The sequence below is a fragment of the Notamacropus eugenii genome, chromosome 5, assembly GCF_028372415.1.
Source record: "Notamacropus eugenii isolate mMacEug1 chromosome 5, mMacEug1.pri_v2, whole genome shotgun sequence".
NCBI classification, from domain to species: Eukaryota; Metazoa; Chordata; class Mammalia; order Diprotodontia; family Macropodidae; genus Notamacropus; species Notamacropus eugenii.
In genome coordinates, this window is record NC_092876.1 from 20,055,833 (window position 1) to 20,082,772 (window position 26,940).

The following is a 26,940-nucleotide window of genomic DNA, read 5'->3' on the forward strand; positions in this document are numbered from 1 at the left end:
TGGGCACACTTGCCAGAAAAAAATCCCGAAACTACATAGTTTTGGTTTTGGCACTTGTACTCTAAGGTATTCCAAGAGTTAAAGGCAATTCTGTGTCTTTGTTTAAGGAGATTCTGGGAGAGAAAAATATTTCCTGTCCTATTTTGCCACCTTGCAGAATCCCCTTCCATTCTTTTAACATGCCATTTTGAGTGAAGGTGTCAGACACATTGACAGAGGAGGAATATAACACCAAGGTCAGACACCTGATGGATGTTAAATTATTTAACTTGGAAAGGTGACAAGCAAAGACCAAAGTGAATGAAGAGTTGGTGCAAGAAGATGACTGCGCACCCAGTGAAGCTTCTGAGGCTGAGATGCACCAGCATATGAATCCATTATCTGCCACTTGTGGAAATTTAGGCCTGACCAATGAACATTAAGAAAAGAGGGAACGTTCATTGCCCAGGGATAGCAGGTTTTGGAAATTCACATAATTTACAGCTAAAGGAGAGACTCTAGAATTTACGTAGTCCAACACTCATCAGCTTAGAAGAGGAAAGTGAAGCCCAGCACAGGAATCTGCCTAACACTCATGTAACCTTTATAACTGACCCCAACCCCTTTTGATAAAAATCAGTACTCATTTGTGGGAAAAATGGATTTTATATAAACTGGAAAGAAAGCCTTTACCTAAAACCATCATCAAGCAATACTTATAATGGTGTTAACCTAGAAGTCTTACTATTAAGGTCCAAGGTTCAAGGATGACCACTGTCATGAATAATATTCAATACTGTACCTGAAATCCTAGAATAGCAATAAAAGAAGAAAACAAAATAGAAGGAATTAGCCTAGGGAAGGAGGTAATAAAAATATCTCTTCTGTGAATAATGTGATGATATGCATGGAAAATCCCAAAGATGGAACTAAGAAGTTAGTTGAAATAATAGTTTTACCAAAGTAGCAGGATGTAATGTAATCTCATATAAATTATCAACATTCCTATACATTTCCAACAAAACTTTGTTAAAAGAGATAGTAAGCGATACCCCATTTAAAACAACTGTGGACAGTATAAAATTCCTGTGGGTACACCTGCCAGGACAAGTCCTAGAAATACATTAATAAATATATATAATAATTTATACAACTAAAATTAGATATAAATAATTAGAGTGATATTAAGTCTTCATGGGTTGACATAGCAAATACAATAATAATCCCAATTTCACATCAGCTAATTTATATCTTCAAGGGTATCCCAGTTAAATTATCAAAACCTTATTTTATTGAGAAAGAAAAAAAATCATTACAAAATTGATTTGGAAGAACAGAAGGTCCAGAATATGAATGGAATAAATAAAAAAGGAATGTAAAGGGAAAAGTTTCAGAAAAACTTGATGTGAAAAGCTGTATTATAAGGCAATAATTATCAAAATTTTCCAGTACAGGTTAAGAACTAGAAAGGTAGATCAATGGAATATAGTAGCCATACAATTTACAGTAGCAAAGAAACACAGGAACTTTGCATTTGACAAGTGTAAAGACTTAAGATTTTGGGACAGGAATTTATTATGTGGTAAAAATTGTTGAGAAAACCAGAAGGAAATATGGCAGAAATTATGCACAGATTAATATTTTACATTATTTATCAAGTAAGGTCAAAATGGATACATGACACATATTTGAAGGGAGATACCAGAAAACTTGAAGATCAAGAAACATGTTAATTACTAGACATGGCCAGGACAACAATGTATGGATAAACAAGTGATAAGGAAGAGAGTGAGGTGTGAAAAACGTAATTTTGATTAGGTTAAAAAGGTTTTGTACAAGGAAAAGCAATGTAATGAAGATCAGAAGGAAAGCAGAGAATTGGTGGGGGGATATCACAGGAGGCTGGAGTTGAATTCATGCAGCAGCACCTGTTTGTTGCTGTTTTGGGGTCCCAAACCTCAACATTTCGTTCCCTGACCTGATCATATATATTGTTGGGAAATATATCTATTGATTAGTCCCCATTCAGCAGACACATAAGTCTCCTTGCTTTAGTCTCTCAGGCCTCCTGTTCAGGTCTACTTTGTTTTTCTCATCTTTATGAGACACTTAATCCAGAGGTGACAGGACTGGTAAAGTGTTGTCCTTCTATGGTTCAGGGTCCAAGGGAAAGGCCAAGGCTGGGGAGCCTGGCATGTCCGTGTGGCTCTTGCTTGGCTCTCTGTGGATGCTGCAGAATCTTCTTTTCCTAGCTTATCCCTTCCCGTGTTTGTCAGGATGGTTTTTGCTGAGTCTGACAGCAAGAGTGGGATCCTGCTGGTCTGGTTTCCCCCAAGAAGTGGAACACGTTTTATCAGACGTTTATTTCTATTCGTTGTCTTTTTAAAAGCTTTTAAACGTGTTTCCTGTAAACAAGAGACTCAGGGTTTTGTTTTCTGACCCCTCCCCCGCTGGCTGTTGGGTTATTTTTAAATTTCCCTCAAAGTCCTGAGTCTGGTTTCTCTTTCTCGCCTCCTCTCACGTTAAAGTGAGTCCTAGACTCAGATTTTGGCTCCTTCATCCCTTTTTATTTTTCACTCTAAGCATTTAACCTTCCTCTTCCTCTTCCCCGAGTTCCCTGTCACGTGCAATACTTGTTTTAAATTCTCATTTCCGGGGCCTTTCCCTCCAAGTCTTTTCCCGACTTCTCTTCTTTCTTTGGTCTTTCTGACCACCCCGTCCTTGCCTCTCGCATTCCTGACGCAAGCCCCCAGTCAATCCTTCTGGATTCTCGGGCTTTCAGGAGGCAGGAATTTTTCCACGTGACTCCTTCCGCTTCCGGCTCGTTGAGAGCGTCTGCCGTTGCCTAGGAGACCACGTCCCCCAGAGGATTCTGGGAAGATGGCGGTGTAGGTCGGCGGGCTTGAAGCTCTCCAGATTTTCCTCCGCCCCAGAGATCAAAGAGCAGGTTCGGGCGGACCCGGAGCCGGGACCAGGTGAGAGTCGCGGCCCAGCGTGGGGAGCCCCGAAGGGAAATCCCGCGAGATTTCCTCCCCCGGGCCGGGCACCACCGAAAACTTCTACGATGATACTGAGGGGAGGGGGAAGGCCTGGGGAGTCCCGCCCCCCCCAGCCTGGGACAAGGAACGAGAGACCCGGATGTGGGGGAGGGGAGCTTGTCCGGAGGAGCGTAAGACCCGGGAATTCCGCGAGGACGGGCCGGAGTCTGCCCGCGGCCTCGGACGTGCCCGCCTCCTTCACGCCCCGAGAAAGCCTCGAGGACGTCGGATCCCGACCTGGATCCGCGGCCGAAGCCCCCGCGCGTGGGGGTCTCTCGGTCCGTGGGGTCACTAGGGGAGTCCACGGTCCGTGCGTGGGACGGGAGTCCGGTCCTGTGGGGTCCGTGGGATCCCGCTTTGTGGAAGGAGAATTCGGGGAGAAATGGCCGGAGCCGCCGGGTCAGGGTCGGTCCGAGCGCACGGACCGGACCGGGCTCCGCAGGGACGGGGCCTGCGGGGAGACCCCGGAGGAGAGGAGGGGGGATGGCCGCGGGTTCTGACGGTCCGGCGCCGGTTGGGACGCGGTGGTTCCGGGGTGTTGGGCATCCTGGAGGTGTCAGGGCTGTCTGCCTCTTGGGGGCTCGGTCTGGGTTTTCTTGGGAAAAACAAAGGGGATTGGCCATCTGCTCGTGTTGTAAAAGAGGAAAAGTGAGGCCAGGAGGGTCAGGTGACGTGTCCAGGGTCTCACGGCTGGTGTCTGAGGCGGAATTTGAACCTAGGTCTTCCTGACTCCAGACCAGGCGTGTTCGGTGCTTAATGGATGTTGATCGATTGTCCTGATCAGCCTTATGGGCTGAAGGCAGCTTGGAGGTGGGTGAAATCTGTGAGGTTCCTTCTTCATCTGAGAGCCCAGGAGCCTTGGTGCCGTGAGCCCCTTCTGCCCCCGCTCAGCTTTACTTCTCAGTACCCAGTGGGCAGGGATGGGGTCCCTAGAGCCAGGGAATTGTTGGCCACCTCCTAAATGACTGAGGACCTGGAACTTGGTTCTCAATTCCTCTTACCTTTCCCAGTGAATGAATGAATGAAGTGGAAAAGTCATTTATCCAGCTCTTCATTAATACATGCCAGGATCTGCAGAAAGTGCTGTACACTCCAGGAACAGAGGGCAGATCTGTCCCCATTGGCTCATCTAATTACAGACACAGGCCTTTAGAAAGCCTTTCCTAAAATCCAAGTATTTTTGATTACTGATTCCCTTACCCAAGATGGAATGGGAATGTAGGGGTTGGGTTATCAGCCCTCCTCCAATCTCTCACCTTTCTCCATTCTCTTTATTAGCATTGGTTACTCCCTCACCCCTACCTACCACTTCATGCATTCTGGAATTCCATGTTCCCTTTCCTTTTTCTGGGCCTTTCTTCCTCCTCCCTCTCACCATTCCCCTTCTTCTTACATTCCCCCACTTCTACCTCTTGGTGGATGGACCATCATGGCGATGTCATCTCAGTCCCCTTGGAGAAAGAAGGACAACCACCAACCAACCAGGCTGGACCAGAAGGGGTTGGGGATTCTCCTGACCACTGAGACTCTCCCAGGTCCTCGGGCTGCTCCCTGCATTCACACAAGTTCTTTCTAGTCCTGAAAGTTCATATTCCCTCTTTTGTCTTTGTTTTCTTTTTTGAGAAGCAAAGAGCCCCTCTCTTTTGCCTTCTAGTTTTGTTGGGGAATCTGATGGGATGATGAATTTTGGAAATGCTAATGTTTCTCTGAAATATTTACCCAGACCCAGTGTTCCCGCACCCCCAATCTCTGAATTTTTCCCTTTGTGTGGGGGTTAATCGCCCAGTCATTCTATTTCTCCGTCAGTTGTCCCCCTCTCAGACAACTCTTGGATATACAGAAACACTCCTTGCCCTTGGGGAGTTTACACTCTATTGGATTGATATGGGGGGTTGCCACATTACATGTGAATGTTGGGGAGATCTCTGGGGGGTCCAGTGTTTTGTCTTCTGGGAGATGATTCAAGATCTCTGAACGTCAGAGCTAGCCTGGATCTTGGAAATGTTCCAGGCCATTAATCTCTCCTCAGTGAATTTCTGAAGGTGTCCCTTTAAGCCTGTGTCTGAGACCAGACTTGAACTCAGGTCTTCATGATTTTGAGTCTGGCTCTCTATTCATAACCTGTAAATGATTCCTTCATTCAAGCTGAAGGAGAGAGAGAGAGACAGACAGACAGACAAGACAGATGGAAGGTCATCTCTGAGAGGAGGGCAATAGCAGCTGGGGAGAGTGGAAGAAAACCAGGGCAGCCCCACAGAAGGGCAGATTTGAGCACCATTTATGACACTAAGGCCCATGGGAGAAGGGAAGAGCCTTTCAGGCTGAAGGGAGCAGAGCTAGGGGATAGTTTTTTGTTTGTGCTGAGGGTGGGGAAGGGGTAGAAAGGACAGTGAGTGGAGCCTGTGCCTGGAAGGGGCATAATCTGAGAAGGATGCAGAGGTCTGCAGCTCACTTGGGTTCTGTCTTATGGCCTCATTATCTAAGGAGTGGAATTATGGGGTTGGATTAGATTTAATAACATGCCATTTATACAGTCATACTGTAAGAAGGGATATTGTGGTATCTTTGCTCCTAGAAATATTCTTGAAAAAGATTAAACTCCTGGGCTGCTGGGAGCTTGTGACAAGGTAAGCATGGGTAAACTGCTTTGCAAATATGATGGTCCAGCACATCCTGGCTTCAGGGTGGGTGAGAAACAGCCCATACCCTTGAGGTCATGCCCAGGACACAAGTATCCTCACTACCAAGCCTTCCCAGTCTGCATAAGGAGGGAATAAATAGGAAAATAAAGAGGGAGGAATTTAAACTAACCCTTACTCTGAGAGGAAGGACAGAACTGTGTAACCTCACTCCTGCTTCTGTGTCAGCATTCCTAGTGACCCCACACCCTCTGCCTCCTGAGAAGCTAAAAAAAAAAAAACAAGGCTTCGTCTGCACACTGTCTCTTACTTCTTCCAGTGAGAATGGGTCCTATGGATCTTCCAGAGGGCACTCTGGGAAGGAAAGCAGTGGGCAGCACCAGCTCCTACTGGGCTAAATCCCTGACTTTGCCTGGGAGATCCTGTGATCCCTACATCGTGTTTCTAACAATTGTGTTTTTAAAAACACTTTTTCTGGGACAGAGAACATGTTATTGCAGAGGAATGGCTAACTTCTCCAGTACCTTTGCCCAAGAAAAGCCCAAATGGGTCAGGAAGAGTGGGACCTGATTGAAAATAACTGAGCCCCAACTTCCTTTCAGCACTCTATCCACTGAACTGCTCACTCCAAACCTGAAATGCCCATGTCTCCCCGACTTTGAAAAGACCTTCCCTTAACATTCTCATCCTTCAAATAGCCTCTTTCCTCTTTTTCACACATAACTTCTTAGACAAAGCTCCCTCTACTGGATGGTCTCTTCTTTTCCCACCCTTTGCCCCCTTCTCCAACACCTGCAAATCATTGAGGCAGCTAAAAGCAATGGTGTCCTTATTTATAAAGACCCTAGCCCAGCGGTGGTAAACCTGTGGTCTCTGTTACTTTAAAGTTAAAAAACAGTTTTCAGTTTTTGAAGTTATTCATAATAGTTAGATTTTTAGAAAAGAATGTACATTTTCAAGTATATCTAACTGAGGTTTCTTGAATGCAGGCTGATTTGATTAGACCCAGGTGTAGCCCCTTCACTGACTTTTTCCTGACTTCTCTGTAGCATTTATTATTGTGACCCATCCTGACCTGTTGGGTAATCACATCCTTGAAGATTCCTGTCCTGGTTCTCCTGCTGCCTGTGGGACTGATATCCGAGAGATCCATAAGTCCTCAGTAAGTCCTCCCTCTGATCTCACCTGGTCTCCTTTGCTCCCTGCCCACCTTCTTCCCTTCCCAAGTGAGTAACTTTCTCTCAATCCTGGGCATGCTTTTTTGTAGCTGACTGTCAGTCTATTGCATGATGTGAAGTACCTGGGTGGAGCAAGTGTGTTATGCTGGTCCTCAGTCAGGTAGACCTGAGTGCAATTACTGCCTCTGACACCTGTCAGCTGTGTCAGGTCACTCAATCTCTTAGCCTCAGTTTCCTCATCTGTATGTTTGAGACACTGCACTGGGGAGCAGAGGAGAAATAATGCCTTCTCTTAAGCACAATGAAGTTAATGTTGGGTTTTTGCTCAGCCTAGAGGTCCTAAGAACCTCCTAGAGAGAAATAAAAATTATAATAGCTCACCTTTTTTTGGAACCCATGTGACAGGGTATGCCAAGCACTTGACCAATGGAATCTGTAGAGCAGCCTTTGAGGGGAGGTGCCATTATCCTCCCTACTTTATAATTGAGGAAAGTGAGACAAACAGGTCTAGTGACTTGGCAACAATCACACAGTGCCTGAGGTCAAATATGAACCCTTTTTTCTTCCTGACTCCAGGCCCAGTCCTCTCTCTCCTGTTCCAACTAGCTGGAATTCCTCCCAGAAGATAAAGTAGCTTCAGCCCCCTGGTAATTACCCTGTGGTTAGAACCTCAAGGGAAGAAGGCCAAATAGAGGCATAATTAAGTGTTCTATCAGCCTCAGTCCATTTGGGGAGGCTGGGCAGCCACTTTCTTCTTTGGGGTAGTTGGGTAATAGAGACAGGAAGTCAGGTGATTTGGGTTTGGGGAGAAAGTTAACCTTGGTCTGAGAACTTGCAAAGTTTGTTTCAGTGGGGATATTTTCCCTTGCCCAGAATATCTGGTGGGGTCCGGTGAGCTAGGTCTCTATTTAATTCCCTCAGAACTTCTTAGTGGAGTCTGCACACTTATTGGAGGTCTCCTTCAAGATAGAATCAGTGCACTTAGGCTGTGAAAAAAAAGCACAACTGAGGGTCTCTCTCTGTTTCCATAACCCTGAAAGGAAGCTCAGTTTCTTTGACATGTAAGGTAACTTTCTGGAGAGAAACTATGTCCCCCAAATTCAGTTTGTTTCTTTCTCATTAGCAACCTAGAAGCCATCCCTGATTCTTTCCTCTGCCTTGGTTCCCTTTCCCCATAGAGCATTAGTTACTGAATCTTGTTGATTATCCTTTTAATTTGTCTGAGTCTGAATGTGTTATATTGTTATCTCTAAGTTTTACAGTTCTAATGTGTATTTTTGCCTTTCATTTTTTTCTTTCAAGAACTGTCTGTCTCTTTCCCTTCCACTATTTTGCTGAACCACTTTGGAATACTGGCTACAGAAAGAATTCTCTAATTGGGCCAAGTTAACAAAACTGCCCATGTGAGCCACCTCCACTCAAAAGACTTGTCTGTGAACTTAACTGGATTGACTTAAGTAACTCCGTAGGCACTGGGGGTGGGGTGAAACTGGGGGGTGGTGGAAGGGGAGGGAAAATGTATTCTGAAGGTGACAGATCTCTCTATGCCTAAAGTTCTGTCCTCCCCACATCACTTCCTCTCAGTAAATTCTAGTGCCTCCCATAATATCGACATGCAATTAAAGATGCATCTCTTAGCTATTTAAGAGCTCTACAGAACTAGTCCCCAGCCACCTCTCCAAGTTGGTTACACAAAGCTCCTCTTTACACAGCACTGACCTGCCAAGCTGGCCTTTTGGCTTCTCCTCCTTGGTGATGCTCCATCCTAGGCATTGTCTTTATCCTGGTCGTTCCCAATGTTAGAACACATCCTTCTCTTAAAATCCTCGAATTCCCTGGAAAAGCTCTAAAAAATGCTTTTTAATTCTCAACTGAGCAGTCAGTTTTACCACCAATATAAGTAGATTTATAGATATCTGTGTAAATATTTGAATATATAAATCAGTAGGTGGGGAGGTGTACTCCTTCATTTGGCTTTATATTTCATCCCCAAAGTTTCCCTTTCTTCTACAATTGAGAAATGAAACTCTAGGTACTATCCCCCTTTGCTCCAGGCCCCAGTCTGTGCCCTAAGGCCTCACTGCCCAGTCCAGCAAAATTTTCTACCACAGAGCCCCTTCCTGCCCACCACTCCCCATTGCCAGATAAAGTCCCCGAGGGTGGGGACTGCCTTTACTTTTATAAAAAGCAAAAACCAAACAAAAGTACTTGAAAGTTCATTAAGGATTCTGTGATGGGATAATGTTCCCCCCTCATACCCAACAGCAATCCCAGGTCAGTCCTTCTCTGATCTCCTTCCTAATTTCCTGCCATCCTTGTGCCCCAGGAACAACACGTCCTGCTTCCTGTCCCTCTCCCTTTACTATTAGAATTCAGGTTTTGAGCAGGGGAACAGAAAGAGTTGGTCCTCCCAGGGCATGGAATCAAATTACTAAATCAGGTCACAGCCAAACCCCTAGACTTAGAGGGAGGTGGGGAGGTTTATATCAGTAGATAAAGTTTATAAAGTGAGCTGTAACAGGAGTTGGGACCCAGGGGTCCTGATGTCCTGGCCCCAGCTCCCCATTAGGATCCACCTATATTCCCATGAGAGAAGATCTCTTGGCTGATGAAAACATGATAGAAGGAAGGGGCCCCTTGGTGTTAACATTGGAATATGGAAGGTCGGGAATGGAGATGGGTGAAGGTGGCAAATGTCTCCAGTTTGGAGGAAAGCTCAGTGGGGGTGGGCAGGTCTGGGCCCAGGCTGTAGAGAAGAAAGGGGGTGTTGGAGGGGAGGGAATCAGGGGAGGGAAATGACTGGGAGAACCAGGAAGGATTTAAGGTGGGCATATCCTTGTGGGGAGATGAATATAGTCTGCGGGGGAGAGCTGGAAGATCAAGAGGTTCTTCTGATGAGTTCTGGAGTCACAGAGAAGGGGGAGGGAATTAGGTGGTACAGAAATGGGGAAGGGGAGCTCCAACATGACCAGCCAGGTGGAGGAAGGGGAGCAGGTGGAATTCTCTCCCTGGTGTGACATTTGGAACCCTGAGAGGAGGGGAGGGGAGAAGAAGGGTTAATTTAGAAGATGGACAGCAGGGCTGGGCAGGACTCTTGGGCTTGGGAAGACCCAACAAGAGGAGGTTGATTGGGAACAGATGCTTTAGGAAGTGAGATCTCTGCCTTCTTTGGAGCCAGGGGCTCTCTGCCCTCTTCCTTTGGAGCTAAGGTCTCTATGCATTCTTCATTCAGAACAGAGAACCCTTCGTGTTGCCTGTAGTTGAGGTCTCTGTGGAATGGAGATCTCTCTGCCCTATTCCTTTGGTGGTGAATTCCCTTTTACTTTGGAAAAGAACTCCCTGCTGCCCTCCTCTTGAGGTGGAGTTTCTCCCCTGAGGGCAGAGCAGGGCATTTGTAACCATTCTGGGAGCTCCCCCTCCATCATTCTTGGCAAGTCAATATCCACCCTTGGAGGAGAAGGCAAAGTCAAGGTCTCTCCCACCCTGAGGTTCTTCTCCCTCCCCAGGTCACCTTGAAGAGGATCACAACCTATTCCTAGGAGAGAGACCAAGGAGAATGTTTTCTGGGGCCCAGAAACCTTCATCCCAGGTGAGTGCAGTCCATCCACATACCTGAGCAGCAACAGCAAATCTGTAATCCAAGAGAGGCAAGGAAGCTTCCTCCTGTTAGAGGTAGGTTGTCCTGTACACTTCTGTCAGCACAGAAGAATTTCTCCTCCTGGTTTTGCCCATGTCCTCCTGCCTCAGGCCACACCAATCTCCCCAGGTCTCTGTGAATCCCTTTTCTTACATTTTTTTTCTTACATTTCTTACATCATTTCTTACATCCCATTTCTTACTTCCCATTTCTTACATCGAGTAAATAAGCATTTAGAAAGTGGCTCCTCTGTGCCAACACTGTGCTTAAGTATTGGTTCTGCAAAGAAAATGTAAAAAATTAACAATCCCTTCTCTCCATGATCTCAATCTATTTGGGAGAAAACATGGCAGCATCTGTGTGCAAACAAGCTTTGTAGGGTATGGATGGGATGCACTGTGAGAGGGAAGGGACCAGATATAGCTTATTTTCAGGAGGGTAGATGTTAGTTGGGATGTATGTTCGTCCTTCGTTGCTGAAGAAGACCATTCCATCACAGAAATGATGTTGTGACTTGCACTTGACTTTGTTTAGAGTGAGGGAGGGCTGTGCAGGTCACCAGCCTCAGTTCTCCAGAGCCATCTGAATCCAGTGACCAGATATTCATCAGGATGACTGGAGATGACCCAGGATGAGGCATGGGGTTAAGTGACTTGCCCAAGGTCACGCAGCTAATGAGTGTCAAGTGTCTGAGGTGAGATTTGAACTTAGTTCCCCCTGACTCCTACACTGGTGCTCTATCCACTGCACTACCTAGCTGCCCCTAGTTGGAATGTGAAGGATGCCAGGAGGCCCAGGTGAGGGGAGAGGACATTTCAGGCATGAGAGACAGCCATTGGGAAGGCACAGGGTCAGGGGATGGAGGGTCTTGGTCAAGGACCAGCCAGGAGGCCAGCGCCCCTGGGTCAGAGAGACGACCAAGGTGTAAGAATACTGGAAAGGGTTAAGGGAGGGGCTCGTTACATGGTGTGTGCTATGTGCCAGGAGCCATATCAATATTATCCCATTTGATTCTTTAGTGAGAATTGTCAGGGTCCTTGCTAGGGACAGACAGAATATGGGAGTGCAGGTTACACACAGTGTGCTGGGGTTCATTTATCCACTCAAGAGTGTGACACACTACCTGATGGACATGGGTGTCTTCACCAAGGACATAGAGACCAGCTCTCCTCCTGAGGTACATGATCCAACCTGTGGGTAGGATCCCTGAGGCCTTGTAGGCAAGCTTTATCAAGATGTTTTGGGTCAGATCAGGTTGGGAGACACAGAGAGGGAAAGGAACATTTTTAGGAAAAGAAAGAAAGTGTGGATTTAGAGTTAGACTTAGGAAGGTCTGTCACAAGGGTCTTTAGCATAGCTACTTATACCAATCCAAAGAACATGGTAGCTGTTTGATTAGTCAGGTGGTTAATCAACATTTGCTAAGCCCTTTGTGCCTTAGACAGAATAACAGGACAGGAAGAGGGTCCTGAGTTTTCTCAAAGAGATTGGGGGAAGGGAGGGACCTTCAGAGCCATTGACCTGCTTCAGGACATCCAGTATAGCATCCAATGGAGTGAGTTACAGTTTCTCCAAAATTCATTTTTAAAAACCATTACCCATTTTCTATGGGAAAGCCTCAGATTTGGGGGATAGTAATGCAAAAGGTAAGTGTGCTTTCAGGAGGTAAAGAAGGAAAGGGATTGGGGGAGGGGTGGGGTGTCCAGAGAACAGCAGTCATTGGATACAGGTTGGGCTGACTGAGGTGAACTCAGGAATCATGCCATGAAGGTGGTCTCAAAGACCACTTCTTGGTCTCTGAAGCCTATTAAGTTAGATTACAGGTAGGCCATCTGACCTCTCTGACCTCCTGGCCCAGATCTTCCTGGAAACTACAAGCCTAGCCCTAGATTTTTAGGAAACATCTGTATGTCAAGGAAGAGGGTTACTTCTGCCAGTTAGGGAGTCAGGTAGGCCGCGGAGTGCAAGCCAGAAGTTGCCTAGAAATATGGACCATGTGGAAAGCAAAAGGCGGCCTTTTTGAAGGGGTCCACCACTCTCTTTCTGCCTCAGTCCTGAATCCCTGGAATCCTCTTCTTTTCACACTCATGGCTAGAAATTCAGGTCTCTGCAGTTCAGGTCTCTGCCTTCTTTGCTTCCATTCATGGTTTCCATTAGCTGAAATGCCATGGCCATGGCAATGACCCTTCTTCTTACTTGACCCTGTCCTAGAGCACCCACTTTGTCTCCAAGGCTCACGTTGTGCCTAGGCCAAAATGTAATACACTGGTTCCTCCTGAGAGCTCCTGTTCCCTCATCTGTCCATCAACTCTCATTTTCCCACCTTCATCCTACTTTGGGACTGAGTCCCTTCTGCTTCTGAAGAGAAAGACTGCCACATTAAAACTCTGGCAGTAGACTAATCAAAAGAAGCGAGCCATATACTCTGGGGTCCTGCCTGCAAATGGAACTGAGTGTGTCCTAAACTAAATTATGATGTGGTCTCCTCCGAAGTCACATGGATAGTTGTGATATTTTACCTTCTATCAGTGGGTCAGACCTTCACAGAACATGCTCTTAACATTTGCTGTAAAGGCCATATGTTCAGAAATTATAAAGGTAAGAGTGAAGAACATCATTACATTAAAATGACACTATCCTGGTATCTGAATGCAGTGCTTCTCGAGAAATTGCAGCATTCAAGGCCACATGTATCTTCTGGATCTGGAAGTGCAGATTCTCGACTAAATCCAGTTTTACAGGACAAATTTGTCAGATTTGGTAATTAAAGCCTCAATTGTAAATTTTCAAAGGGCCCTTTCAAGAAAGGAAGGATGAAAACTAAGTTAGGTAAAGGGTTAAGGAGTGAGCAAAGAGCAGCAAGGTGGCTCAGTTCATAGAACCCTGGGCTTGGAATCAGGAATATTCATGTGCATGAGTTCTAATCTGAAATCAAACAGTTACTAGCTGTGTGGTGCTAAGTCACTTAGGTCGCTTAACTGTGTTTGCCTCACTCCGTCATTTTTAACATGAGCAGAAAATGAAAAACCTCTCCTGTGTCTTTGCTCAGGAAACCTCAACTGAGGTCCAGAAAAGTCAGACACAACTGAAACAAGCGAATGATGCCATGCCATGTGTTAAGGTCTGGGGATTCAAACAGAAATGAAGAAAAATTGTCCTCTCTCCATCGAGATTATACTTTGATTGGAAAGACAACACACCAAAGGAGGAGATTTTGGGCACAAGACACTGGGACAGGGTGGCAAACTCAATGAGAAGTTCCAAAATAGAGCACTACGGTGCACATGTGCAAATGTGGACATGTTTGGGCTGACCTTCTTCTTATGTAGGTGTTTGGAGGATGTGAGCTCACCCCATGGTGGGAAAATATTCTTTAGTTGCTCAGAAATTTCATTACAAAAATAAAAGAAGCCATATGTGACATAAAAGAATACAAGATAAAAGAGATGTTTTAAATGAAATCAAAGTGATAAAACATGAAGAGATTTTTATCCACCAAAAAGAGAATTGCTTCACAATAGTACATCTTCATAACCAGTTAATCATACCATTCTGCTAGAAATAAGAAACATCAAATGCCAAGTGCCTTGGCTAAACACATGTTTTGCATGTATCACATTGTGACAATAGATGGGCCCTCCCAAGCATCGAAGGATTTGAAGAAGCAGTCACTTTCTTGTATAATCTTCATCAGTTGACTTTTTGACTCCAAACAACCTAAGCCCAGTGATCAAGAGTTGTAGCAGCATGAAGAAATAATTTATTTTTCATAAATTTGTAGTCTTTCTTATGCATTAGCTTAATGTCTAACCCCACTTGATAAAATTTTACATTTTTAATGAAGGAAGGAATCCCTTATTCCTCATATAGTTATTCTTATTTCTCTATAATTAAATATTAAAATGAAGGAATGTATTTATTCCATGAACACTTGAAAGCAATCATAAAGCAAAGAGAGAAGATGCTTAAGTATGACTCATCATACCCAGGGTCATCTCACCCCCTCAGTATAAGAGTAGAGAATTCTTCATCATTTGGCTGGAAACAGTCTCATACCACTCAGGTGAGGCCATATTGTGAGTAATCTCTCTTTAGAATTCTTTTCATACTTGTCTCTGCTTCACACTTTATTGCAGACTTTTACCAAATTGACTTGATAATTTTTGTTCACTCCTGAGAGATCACTGTACCTTGCTGGTTTTTTCCTCCCAGAATCAACAGTCCTAACCAACTTCTCACAAACTCTTCATAAGAATATTCTTAATATTTCACTTAGGACAGAGGTGCAGTTACACCTGACCCCACTATCTCCCATGATAGTGATACACAGATTCTTGTGCATCACTAACAGAGCACATATCTTGTTCCTAATCCCATCAGAAGCCTTGTCTAGTAAAACATTTTACTAGCTTTGATTATTCCATCATGATTCTCATTTCAAATGTAAAATGCTTTTCACCATATTGTGTTGTGGTCTTAGTTACTGATTTTAAGTGTTGACTCTTGAGGCTTGTAAAAGTTACATGAGTGTTAGGGGAATCCTTTCTCTGGACTTCAGTTTCCTGTTTGAAAGGGATGAGAGTTGGACTAGAGGAATTCTGGAGTCTCTTTGAGCTCTAAATCATGTGACTTTTGATGGTTTAGGAGGTGGTGACATTGAAGGATGTGGTTGTGGACTTCACTAAGGAGGAGTGGGGCCTCTTGGACCGTTCTCAGAAAGAGCTGTTCAAGGAGGTCATGCTGGAGAATGTCCAGAACCTGCTGTCCCTGGGTAAGGACCATTTCCTTTCCTTTCTTGATGTTAATTTTCAGGCCTAAATTTTCACAAGTGGCAGAGAATTCATCCATATTCTGGTGCATCTCAGCTTCAGAACCTTTATTGAGTGCATACTCTTTTGCATGTACTAACTCTCCATTGGTCGTGGCTTGTCACCTTTTCAAGTTAAATAATTTACCACTTCTTAGGTGTCAGACCTAAATGCCAGATTCCACCTCTGTGAATATCTCTACCAACTTCACTGAAAATGTCCTGCCAAAAAGAGTGGGAGGGGATTCTGGCAAGGTGGCAGAGTAGGACAAGAAATCCTTGGCTCTCCAAGAATCTCCTTAAAGAAATAAAACACTCACCCAAACTCTAGACAGTATAAAATACCAGGGAGTCTATCTGCCAAAATAGAAACAGAAACCAAACTGTTCTCCCGTGGAGAATCATTCTGATCTGTTGATATTAAATCTGGTACCCATCTTGAGTCGTGGCTCTTGCTTTTGTTCAATGTGAATGGTTAGCTTAAAGTAAGTAAGTCTTGGAGTCCAGCCCTCTGTGGTGTACAGCTCCTACGTCACCCTCACAGTCTGTCTCTCCACCTTATGCTGATAGTCTCTTAAATGCAGGTCTTTGGTATCAGAATACAGAAAAGTTTGTTGCATTTCAGCTGGTGATGCCCAGGTCATGAGCCTCATAAATCTCCAGTAACCATTGCTATTGAATATGCTTATGTGTGTATCTTTTCCTGTATAGATATTTGATTGTTTGTTTTCTTTAGATTTAGAGAGCAGGTTCGAAGAAAATGAGGTGACTAGAAATCTTGGAATTGTTCTGGAAAAACATGTCCTGCACAGATTGATGAGGGATGGTCCCTGGGACTGCAAGTTGAGAGAAATCCTTGACTCCAATATCAAGTTAGATAAAAGTCCCAAGAGTGACTGTGAATCTGATGTAATTGGAAAGAGATTCAGACAGTCTTGTATTCTAAATCACTGTGAAAATATGACCTTAGGGAATGACTGTGTCAAGAGTGGCACTAGCAGGAGCAAACTTACTTCCTACCAAAGAGTCCACAGTGGAGAGAAAACTTTTGAATGTAATCACTGTGGAAAGGCTTTCAGAACAAGCTCCTGTCTTGTTGCTCATCAAAGAATCCACACTGGAGAAAAACCTTTTGAATGTCATCAATGTGGAAAGACTTTGAAATACAGGAGCAGTCTTGCTGCACATGAGAGAATCCACACTGGAGAGAAACCTTATCAATGTCATCAATGTGGAAAGGCTTACAGTGTCAGCTCCAGTCTTGTTGTACATCAGAGAATCCATACTGGAGAGAAACCTTATGAATGTCATCAATGTGGGAAAGCTTACCATGCCAGAAGTAGTCTTGTTGCACATCAGAGAATCCACACTGGAGAGAAACCTTTTGAATGTAATCAATGTGGAAAGGCTTTCAGAGACAGGTCCCATCTTGCTGACCATCAAAGAATCCACACTGAAGAGAAACCTTATCAATGTCATCAATGTGGGAAAGCTTACCGTGGCAGAAACAGTCTTGTTGCACATGAGAGAATCCATACTGGAGAGAAACGTTTTGAATGTCATCAGTGTGGAAAGGCTTTCAGAGACAGGACCCATCTTGCTGACCATCAGAGGATCCACACTGGAGAGAAGCCTTATGAATGCTATCAATGTGGAAAGGCTTTCACACAGAGGGCAGGTTTTTCTGCACATCAGAGAACCCACACTGGAGAAAAACCTTATGAATGTAATCAATGTGGAAAGGCTTTCCTAAGGAGGCAAAATCTTGTTATGCATCAGAGAATGCATACTGGTGAGAAACGTTATGAATGTAATCAATGTGGAAAGACTTTAACTACCAGGAGTACACTTGAGGCCCATCAGAAAATCCATACTGGAGAGAAACCTTATGTATGTAATCACTGTGGAAAGGCTTTCAGAACAAGCTTCCATCTTGTTGTTCATCAGAGAATCCACAGTGAAGAGAAACCTTTTCAATGTAATCAATGTGGAAAGACTTTTCAAGACAGGAGTCGTCTTACTGTACATCAGAGAATCCATACTGGAGAGAAACCTTATGAATGTAATCAATGTGGAAAGGCTTTCACTACCAGGAGTCACCTTGGATCCCATGAGAGAATCCACACTGGAGAGAAACCTTATGAGTGTAATCAATGTGGAAAGGCTTTCACTACCAGGAGTAAACTTGGGGCCCATCAGAGAATTCACACTGGAGAGAAACCTTATGAATGTAAACACTGTGGAAAGGCTTACAAAGACAGGAGCAGTCTTGCTGGACATCAGAGAATCCATACTGGAGAGAAACCTTATGTATGTCATCAGTGTGGAAAGGCTTACAGTGGCAGCTCCAGTCTTGTTGTACATCAGAGAATCCACACTGGAGAGAAACCTTTTGAATGTCATCAGTGTGGAAAGGGTTACAGTGCCAGCTCCAGTCTTGTTATACATCAGAGAATCCATTCTGGAGAGAAACCTTATGAATGTCATCAATGTGGAAAGGCTTTTACCACCAGGAGTCACCTTGGGGTCCATCAAAGAATGCACACTGGAGAGAAGCCTTATGAATGTAATCAGTGTGGAAAGGCTTTTACACACAAGGAAAGTTTAACTGCACATCATAGAACTCACACTGGAGAAAAACCTTATGAATGTAATCATTGTGGAAAGACTTTTGTAAGGAGGCCGAATCTTGTTATGCATCAGAGAATCCATACTGGAGAGAAACCTTATGAATGTAATCACTGTGGAAAGTCTTACAAAGACAGGAGCAGTCTTGCTGTACATCAGAGAATCCACACTGGAGAGAAGCCTTATGAATGTAATCAATGTGGAAAGGCTTTTAAACACAAGGAAAGTTTTACTGCACATTGGAGAACTCACACTGGAGAAAAACCTTATGAATGTAGTCAGTGTGGAAAGACTTTTGTAAGGAGGCAGAATCATGTTATGCATCAGAGAATCCATACTAGAGAGAAACCTTTTCAATGTATTCACTGTGGAAAGCCTTACAAAGACAGAAGCAGTCTTGCTGTACATCAGAGAGTCCACACTGGAGAGAAATCTTTTGTGTGTCATCAGTATTGAAAGGCTTTCAAAGACAGATTCAGTCTTTCTAGCCATTAGAGAATCCACACTGGAGAAAAGCCTGATGAATGCAATCAGTGTGGAAAGACTTTCACAGACAGGGGAGGTTTTGCTGCACATCAGAGAACCCACACTGGAGAAAAACCTTATGAATGTAATCAATGTGGAAGGGCTTTTTTAAGGATGCTGAATCTTGTTATGCATCAGAGAATCCACAGTGGAGAAAAACCTTTTAAATGTCATCAGTGTGGAAAGACTTTCAGAACAAGAACCAGTCTTACAGAGCATTAAAGAATCCACTGGAGAGAAACCTTATGAATTCAGTCTCTTTGGAATGGATTTCAGAGACAATCTTATTTTCCATCAGGGAATCCACACTGGGCAGTAGCCTTTTGAATATAATAAATGTGGAAAGGCTTTTCCAGTGAGGTAAAGTCTACAATGTAATACAATGTAATCAGGTTGGAAAATCTTTCACACAGAACTTCCATCTTTCTTTCCATCAGAGAATCCACACTGGAGAGAAACCTTATGGATGTAATCATTCTGGAAAGGCTTATAGACAGGAGGAGTCTTGCTGCACATCAGAGAATCCATACCGGACAGAAGTCTTATGAATGGCATCAATGTGGAAACACTTTGCAAGGAGACAGAATCTTGTTATCCATCAGAGAATCCACAGTGGAGAGAAACCCTTTTAATGTCATCAGTGTGGAAGGGCTTTGAGAAGGAGATCCAGACTTACAGTACATCAGATAATCCACTGGAGAGAAACGTTATGAATTCAATCATGTTGGAAAGCATTTCAGAGACAGGGACAATCTTGCCTTCCATCAGGGAATCCACAGTGAGCAGAAGCCTTATGAATATAAGAAGTAGGAAAAGACTTTTCCAATGAGTTAGAGTCTTGCCATCTAGGCATCAGAGAATACATAGTGGGTAGAATGACTTTCAGAAAGAGCTCCCATCTTGCTGGACATGAGATGATCCACACTGCATAGAAGCCTTTTGAATATCATTAGAAGGAAATGATTTTGCACAGAGATGCATTCTTAGTAGACACTCAGGTTTACATCTATGGATGTAATCAATATGGAAAGACTTTTATATACTCCTCCCATCTTGCTACTCACCATGTAATATAATACAGTGTAATCAGTGTGGAAAATCTTTCACACAGAGCTCCCATCTTGCTTTATATCAGAGAATTCACACTGGGGAGAAACTCCAGAATGTAATTATTCTGGAAAGTGTTTCACAAAGTGATCCACTGTTGTTATATATCAAACAAAAAGATACTGCAGAGAGAAGTCTTATGAATGTATTAAATGTGGAATGATTTCCCACTGCTCTCAGATTTACCTAAACATCATAGATAGAATCCCCACTAGAGGTGAATCTCATGACTGTTATGAATGTGTCAAAGGTTTTAGTTACCCACTTTTAGCATATGTAACAAAAGCTTCCACACTTGGGAGAAACCTTATGACTAATCAAGGTGGTGATGCCTTTAGACAGCAATCATGGCCTATTTCCCTTTTCAGAATTCTTATGAGATAGAAATCTGATCGTTGTCATGAAGAAGGAAAGAAATTCAAATGGAGTTCAAAGGTTCTTGAGGTTTAGAGAAAACATTCTGAGGAGCATTTCCCTGTGGTGTCAAGATCACTTCTTACTTTCTATCAGAGGATTCTTTGTGGAGAGAAGCCTCCCCAATGTGTCTAATTAACAAGGGAAGGCCTCTTGCTGCAGCCCAGACTGCATTAGACCTGCCACCAGAAGAGACCTCATTAAACATCCCCAAGTTCCCTCTTACACATAAAACCCTGCACATGTAATGGATTTTCCCTGAAATCCTGCTATTTTCCATCTCTCCTCAATATTTCATGCCATTCATAAACTTCATTTCTTCAGCCATTCCTCCATTAATTGCTACTCACAGTGTTTCCTGTTCTTTGCAGGCAGAAAATTTCGTTAAGTGTCTTGATACATGTTGGACATCAATTTCTGTAATGCTTTCTTTAAGAGGTTATGTGAATTCCAGTTCAGCCTGTGGTACTTCCTGGTTGTATATCACTGAGCAAGTCATGTCACCTAATCCTGCCTGAGTTTCCCCATCTGTGGAATGGGGATGATAAGGGCATTTACCTCCTAGAGTTGAGGTGAAGATTTAATTAAGCAATATTTGTAAACTGTTTTGCAAACATTAAATCAGTATGAAAATACTATTTTTGTGGCTATCATTCCTTGTAACCTTAGTCTAGTCATGGATAGCTCAAGTGCACAAAAGAGAGGGAGACAGAAACAGATAGACACAGAGAGACAGTGAATCCCTGATGTTAGCCAAGGGAAATTTGCTTCCTTTGCTTACTACCACAGAAGAAATCCATTTTCTTCACCCAATTGCATTGGATGTTGTAAAAGATACTCTTTTGTTGGAGACGTATTGATATTTTTTAAGGTACTGGACCATTTTGTTTTATGTTTTTTTATTATTAATTTATTTCTTTTCAGTTTTCTACAATCGGTTCCTTAAGTCTTGGATTCCCCCCTCCTCCTATATGAGTCAATCTTATATAGGTTCTACACCTACATTCTTATTACACACTTTTTCACATTAGTCATGTTGCATAGAAGAATTAAAATGAATGGGAGAAACCATGAGAAAAACCATAACGAAACAGAACACAAAAGAAAATATTGTGCTTAATTTTGCAGTTCAATCCCATAGTTCTTTCTCTGCATCTGGATGGCATTTGCCTTCAAGAATCCATTGGGAATGTTTCAGGTCCTTGCATTGCTGTGAAGGGCTAAGTCTACCAGAAAAATGCCTCACACACTGTGGTTGTTACTTTGTACGATGTTCTCCTGGTTCTGCTCTTTTCACTCGACATCAGTTCATAGAAGTCCTTCCAGGCCTCTCTGAAGTCTTCTTGTTCATCATTTCTTATAGCACAGTAGCATTTTGTGACATTCATATACCATAACTTGTTCAGTCATTGCCCAGTTGATGGGCATCCCCTCAGTTTCCAGTTCTTGACCCCCACAAATCGTGCTGTTATGAATATTTTTGTACATGTGGGGGACCTTTCCCATTTTTATGATCTCTTGGGGCTACATTTCTAGAAGTGATATTGCTGAGTCAAAGGATATGCATATTTTTATAGCCCTTTGGGCATAGTTCCGGATTGCCCTCCAAAATGCTTCGATCACTTTGCAGCTCCACCAGCAATGAATTAGTGTTCCAACTCTCCCACACCTTGTGCAGCCTTTATCATCTTCCTGTTGTATCATGTTAGCCAATCTCCTAGGTGTGATGTCATATCTCAGAGTTATTTTGATTTGCATCTCTCTAATGAACAGTGATTTAGAGCATTTTTTCATATGATTTTAGATAGCTTTTATTTCTTCCTCTGAAAACTGTTTGTTCATAACCTTTACCCATATCTGTCAAGGAATGACCAGTTTTCTTGTAAATTTGACTCACTTCTCTGCATATTTTAGAAATGAAGCCTTTATCACACACACTAGATGCAAAAATTCTTTCCCAATTTTCTTGCATCCCTCCTACTATTGGTTGCCTTGGCTTTAGGAAACCTTTTCTATCCACTTCCTCATGCCAGGAGATGAGCAGTGCCATCCCTAATAGGATGTTCAGACACCCTAGGGGCTGGCCAAATCTCATTGCTGCTTCCAGTGACACAACAGCCCTAGGACCTGGACACCCTGTGTGCAGAATTGTGACTGTAGCTCCCATTGCATCCACACTGCTGCTTCATTTGTCCTTGTCACCACAGGACTTTGAGATTGGTAAAATGGCATGGGTGATGTCTTCTGATCTGTGGGTAAATTAGATTTAAGTGAGGCAGAATTGCACAGTCATTGGCCTCACCCTCTCCTCCAAAGTCATCACAGTCCAGTGACAGGACAGAATCAAGACTGGTTTTGGTTCAAGATGGCAGTGAATGGTCTTGGTGTCTTCGATGGTCAACCCAGCCCTAAGTGGTTCACAGCAGTTGCCTGAGCTGCCTTCATGGCCATTTGAAGGAATTGTTCTCATCCATTCCACCAGGAGATATCTTCACATGTTTGGACTAGACACCTCCCTAATTCTCCAACGGGTTTGAGACCCCTTGGTTACCCTCAGCCTGGCTTAGCCCATCTGCCCAAATAATTTACCAGGGTGTGGCTGCTGCACATGTTATTGACTCTTGGAGGAATGTGTGAAAATTAAAGGTGGAAAACCACTGAGAAGAGCTTAGGAGCCTTCACACCAGAGGTACCAGTCTTCGCAGAATACACTCTACATCAGTGAATCAATTAAGAGCTGGTTTTAGGGAAAAAACAATAAAAGAGATAAACCTTTGGTTAATTTATTAGATAACAGAAAAGAAAGAAAACCAAGTGACCAGTATCAAAAATGAAAAGAGTGAATATGCCACCAATGAGGAAGAAATTAAAGCCATCATTAGTAACTATTTTACTCAATTGTATATGAATCTAGTGAAATGTAGGAATATTTGCAAAAATGTAAATTGCCCAGATGAACAGAGGAAGAAACAAAATAAATAATCCCATTTTAGAAAAACATCTAGCAAGTCAACAATGCACTCCCTTAGAAAAATATCTCCAAGAGCAGATTACTTTGTAAGTCATTTCTCCCAAAGAACATTGAATTCCAATACCCTGTAGAATCTTGGGGAAAATATTCATAGTCTTAACCAGATTCCTTTTATGACTCAAATAAGATGCTGATACCTAAACTGGGAGGAGCCAAAATAGAGAAAGAAAGTTAGATGATCATTTCCCTAATGAATATTGGTGGAAAAATTCTAAATCAAATATTAACAACGAGATTACAGCAATTTATCACCAGGATATGCACCATGCTCAGGTGGGATTTATACCAGGAATTCAGGGTTGTTTCAACCTTAGGAAAACTATCAGCATAATTGACCACATGAATAACCAAACTAATCAAAATCGTATGATTACCACAATAGATTCAGGAAAGGCTTTTGTCAAAATTAGGCATCCATTCCTTTTAAAAATACTAGAGAGCATAGGAATGAATGAAGTTTTTCATAAAATTAAAAGAAGTGTATCTAAAACTATCAGCCAGCATTATACGTCAGGGGGATAAGTTAGAAGCATTCCCAGTAAGATCAAGGGTAAAAAAAGGATGCCCACTATCACCACTGTTGTCCAGTATTGTGCTCGAAATGTTAGCTTTAGCAATAAGAGAAGGAAAAGGAATTGAAGGAATTAGAATAGGCAGTGAGGAAACAAAGCTATCACTTTTTGCAGGTGATAGGATGTACTGAGAGAATCAACTGAAAACTGACTTGAAACAATTAACAAGTAGACTTGCAGGATATTAAATAAATCCACATAAGTCATCAGCATTTCTATATGTCACTAATAAAGCTTAGCAGCAAGAGATAGAGAAATTCCATTTGAAATGACTAGACAGTACAAAATATTTGGGAGTCTACCTCCCAAGACAAACCAGGAACTGTATGAACAGAGTTACAAAACACTTTTTACACAAAGTAAGATCTAAATAATTGAAAAATGTCTGTTGCTCATGGGTAGGCTAACCTAATAATAGGATAAAATTGACAATTTACTTAATTTGCTGATAATTCAATTGGAAAAGGCAGGCACTTAAGTTGCGGTTAGACTAGGTACTTCCTGAAGCAAGTTGAATGTACTCCATTTGGAATGTGAGTGTATTGGGGGTATACACCGTGTTTCAGCGCTTAACAACTATTAAAACTAGGATTCTAACAGACTAGGACCTATGTCTGTGTAACAGCAGGCAAAGTAGAATCTGCTGTTTTTCTGGCTTTTGTTTTAACCAATCAGGTATGTGCATGTTTTGTGGAGCGCATCAGACATGGACATGTGGGTTCTAGCCACTCAGATACTGAACAGGACTGTATATGGAGAGCTAGTGTTGTGAAAGCATACCCGAGGAAAGCCAGCCCTGAAGGGCTGAGCCAGTGTAGAGAAGAAGGGAGTGGAGAGGAGACCTCTGAGCAGGGAGGAGACCTTTGGGCTGACCAATAAGACCTCTGATGGCAGAGACTTGGTGAAAGAGCTTCCAGACTTTGAAAGGGAATAGAGCTGTAGAGCAGAAGCATGCCCATAAGGATAAGCCTCTTTTGAGAGCTGTTAAAGCCAACTGAGTTGTTAACACAGAGCCAGTGGCCTTTGGAGGCGAAATGAGATGATAGTGCTGGTGGTGTGTGTCAGTGTTATTGTCCTGTTCAGCCTTGTTTTCCCAGAGACAGATGCTGCCTGAGGCATGATGGTCTACCTGTACTCTAGCTGACTAGGCTTCAGAGACCAAGAAGTGGTCTTTGAGGCCACCTTCATGCCATGATTCCTTCTTCACTCAGTCCTCTAGAGCTCCCCTCCTCCTTCCCCTTCAGAGACCCTGTCTCCTGTTTCGAGAGAGTTCAACTCTCTCCTGCACAGCTTGTATCCTGTGACTGCTGCTCTCTTGTCACCCACTCACCCCTAAAATCCCTTTCCTCCTTTATCTCTGGGAAGGACACACACCTTTGGCACTCCTATTTCCCAAATCAGACCACTGAGGCTTTCACATGAAAAGCGGCCAATGGTTTTTAGAAGAGAATTTTTCAGAAACCTAAACTGACTCCATTGGATGCTATACTGGATGTTCTGAGGTCCATGTCCTCATTGTCCCCTGCAGTATCTCCCTTGCCCCAATGTCTTTGAGAAAACTGAGGAGCCACTTCCTGTCCTGTTACTCTGTCTAAGAAGTCGCAAAGGACTTAGCAGGGTATAATTTTATGTTTGTTCATTTAAGGATGAGATGAGAGAATGACTGGAAGGCCAGGGACTGTCCCTGAGAGAAGTACAGAGACTGAGGAGTGGAGAATAGAAAGACCTCACAGCAGTGTGTGGGAAGTTGTTTCCACAGGATTAAAACTCCTCCCAGTTCTGGGTGATCTCAGCTAATCAGAGTTGTGATGTAGCAGAAACAGACTCCTGATCAGTAAAAGGTGAGAAACTTGTTCCCAAACTTGATGAGCTGTTTGAGGGGAAGCCTGTCAGAGAGAACATGAAGTGAGGTGTTCAGGCTTCTTCTAGCCAGTGCATGCTGGGGCAGGCGATTCGAATTTAGAACAGTGTAAAAGGATTTGCATTCGTCTGCATAATTGTACTAGCCATCCCTTGCGAGCTGGTGAATGTATAAATTAATAAAAATCTTTCCTTATTTCACACATATTTTTCTTTGTTTAAAGTGAGCATGTTTCTCACAAATGTAGTTATCCTGGGAAAATTGGAGCAGGGGAGAGAGGTCATGGTTGGATTACAATTCATTCATGTCCTCAAATTATTTTTGAAGGATTCTCTCAATTGAACCTGGGCTGCAGCAGGGCTGGGGTGCTGTCCAAAGTAGTTAAGGATCTGGGAATCAGGAAAGTGAGCAAGGACCGAGATGATTTCACAGGCTGGAGTCCACTTTTCAAGTGGCCAGCTCTCAAAGTACCCTGAGCTAGAGCCAAGAGAGGCCTTAGAGATCCAGGCCCTCATTTTGCCTGGAGGACCAGGGCTCAGAATGATCAGTGACTGACCCAGTGTCACAGGGACATGAAGGAACAGCCAGGATTCCAACCTCAGCCATAGGTTTACGAACAGTAGGCAATTCCAAGATCACTTTGTGACATGTTTCCAACTCTAAACATTGCTGAGTTATTATTGTTTGTTGTTTTCTGAGCTGATCTCCAAATCACAGAAATGCAAGTATATGTGAAACCTGGAAGGGGCTTAGTTTGAGGTCACCAAGTCCAGCCCCCTCATTTTACAGGGGAGAACACTGAGGCTCAGTGAGTTACCTGCAAGGCTTAGTGGAGAGAGCCTGGAGTCAGAGAAGAGAGAATGCTCCTTCTGATATTTCCTGGCTAAGGCTCTAGGAAAGTCACTGCACCTATTAGCCTCAACTTACTCATCTGTTCAATGGGGATAACAACCCCTCCCTGCCAGGAGTGTTGTAAGGATATCATGAGATCACACCTGAAAAGCACTGCATGAGTGCTAGAGTGTGTTCATGGGACTTGGCTCTGTTGTATTCAAACCCAGGTCCTCATTCCAAATACAGAGCTCTTCCCCACCTCTACCAGGCAGCCTTCCAGCATGGGGAAGGGGTCAAGGTTGATGGAGAGTTCTTTCTTGGGAGGAAAGGAGAAGGTTTCTTGGGGAGGAGGGACAGGAGACAAAAAGGATTCTGAAAAATGCTTCATTTCCTCTCCCAAGGTGGTCTCCCTTCCACAAGGAGAAGAGAGGGAGGACAGACAGCTCTGGGGTTGTATGGACTAGGGTTTCAGATTATGGGGGGACACCTGAGACCCAGACTTACTCTCTCTGGCCAATCACTCCTGGTCCTTTGATGTCTTCTACATCTGGCTACAGTGTTCAATGAAGACCCAGTGGGACTGCCCCCTGGATTCTGTCCTCCAACCTTCCATAACTCGCAGTATTGATATTTATTCTTCCTCTGCCCCTTTGCCTTCCTAACCAGGGAAGGTGAATCTTGGTTTCACCC

General features: G+C 43.5%; 1 protein-coding gene across 1 annotated transcript in view; it reads left to right on the forward strand.

Moving 5' to 3' along the window:
- The first annotated feature begins 1,199 nt into the window (after positions 1 to 1,199).
- The window catches only part of LOC140507384 (uncharacterized), a 56,975-nt gene continuing 31,234 nt past the window's right edge, over positions 1,200 to 26,940 (forward strand). The window contains 5 exon segments of the mRNA XM_072615485.1: positions 1,200 to 2,954; positions 6,706 to 6,818; positions 10,341 to 14,534; positions 15,116 to 15,242; positions 16,015 to 18,663. Of these exon segments, the coding sequence (XP_072471586.1) occupies positions 14,382 to 14,534; positions 15,116 to 15,242; positions 16,015 to 18,663 (2,929 nt within the window). The 5' untranslated portion in view covers positions 1,200 to 2,954; positions 6,706 to 6,818; positions 10,341 to 14,381.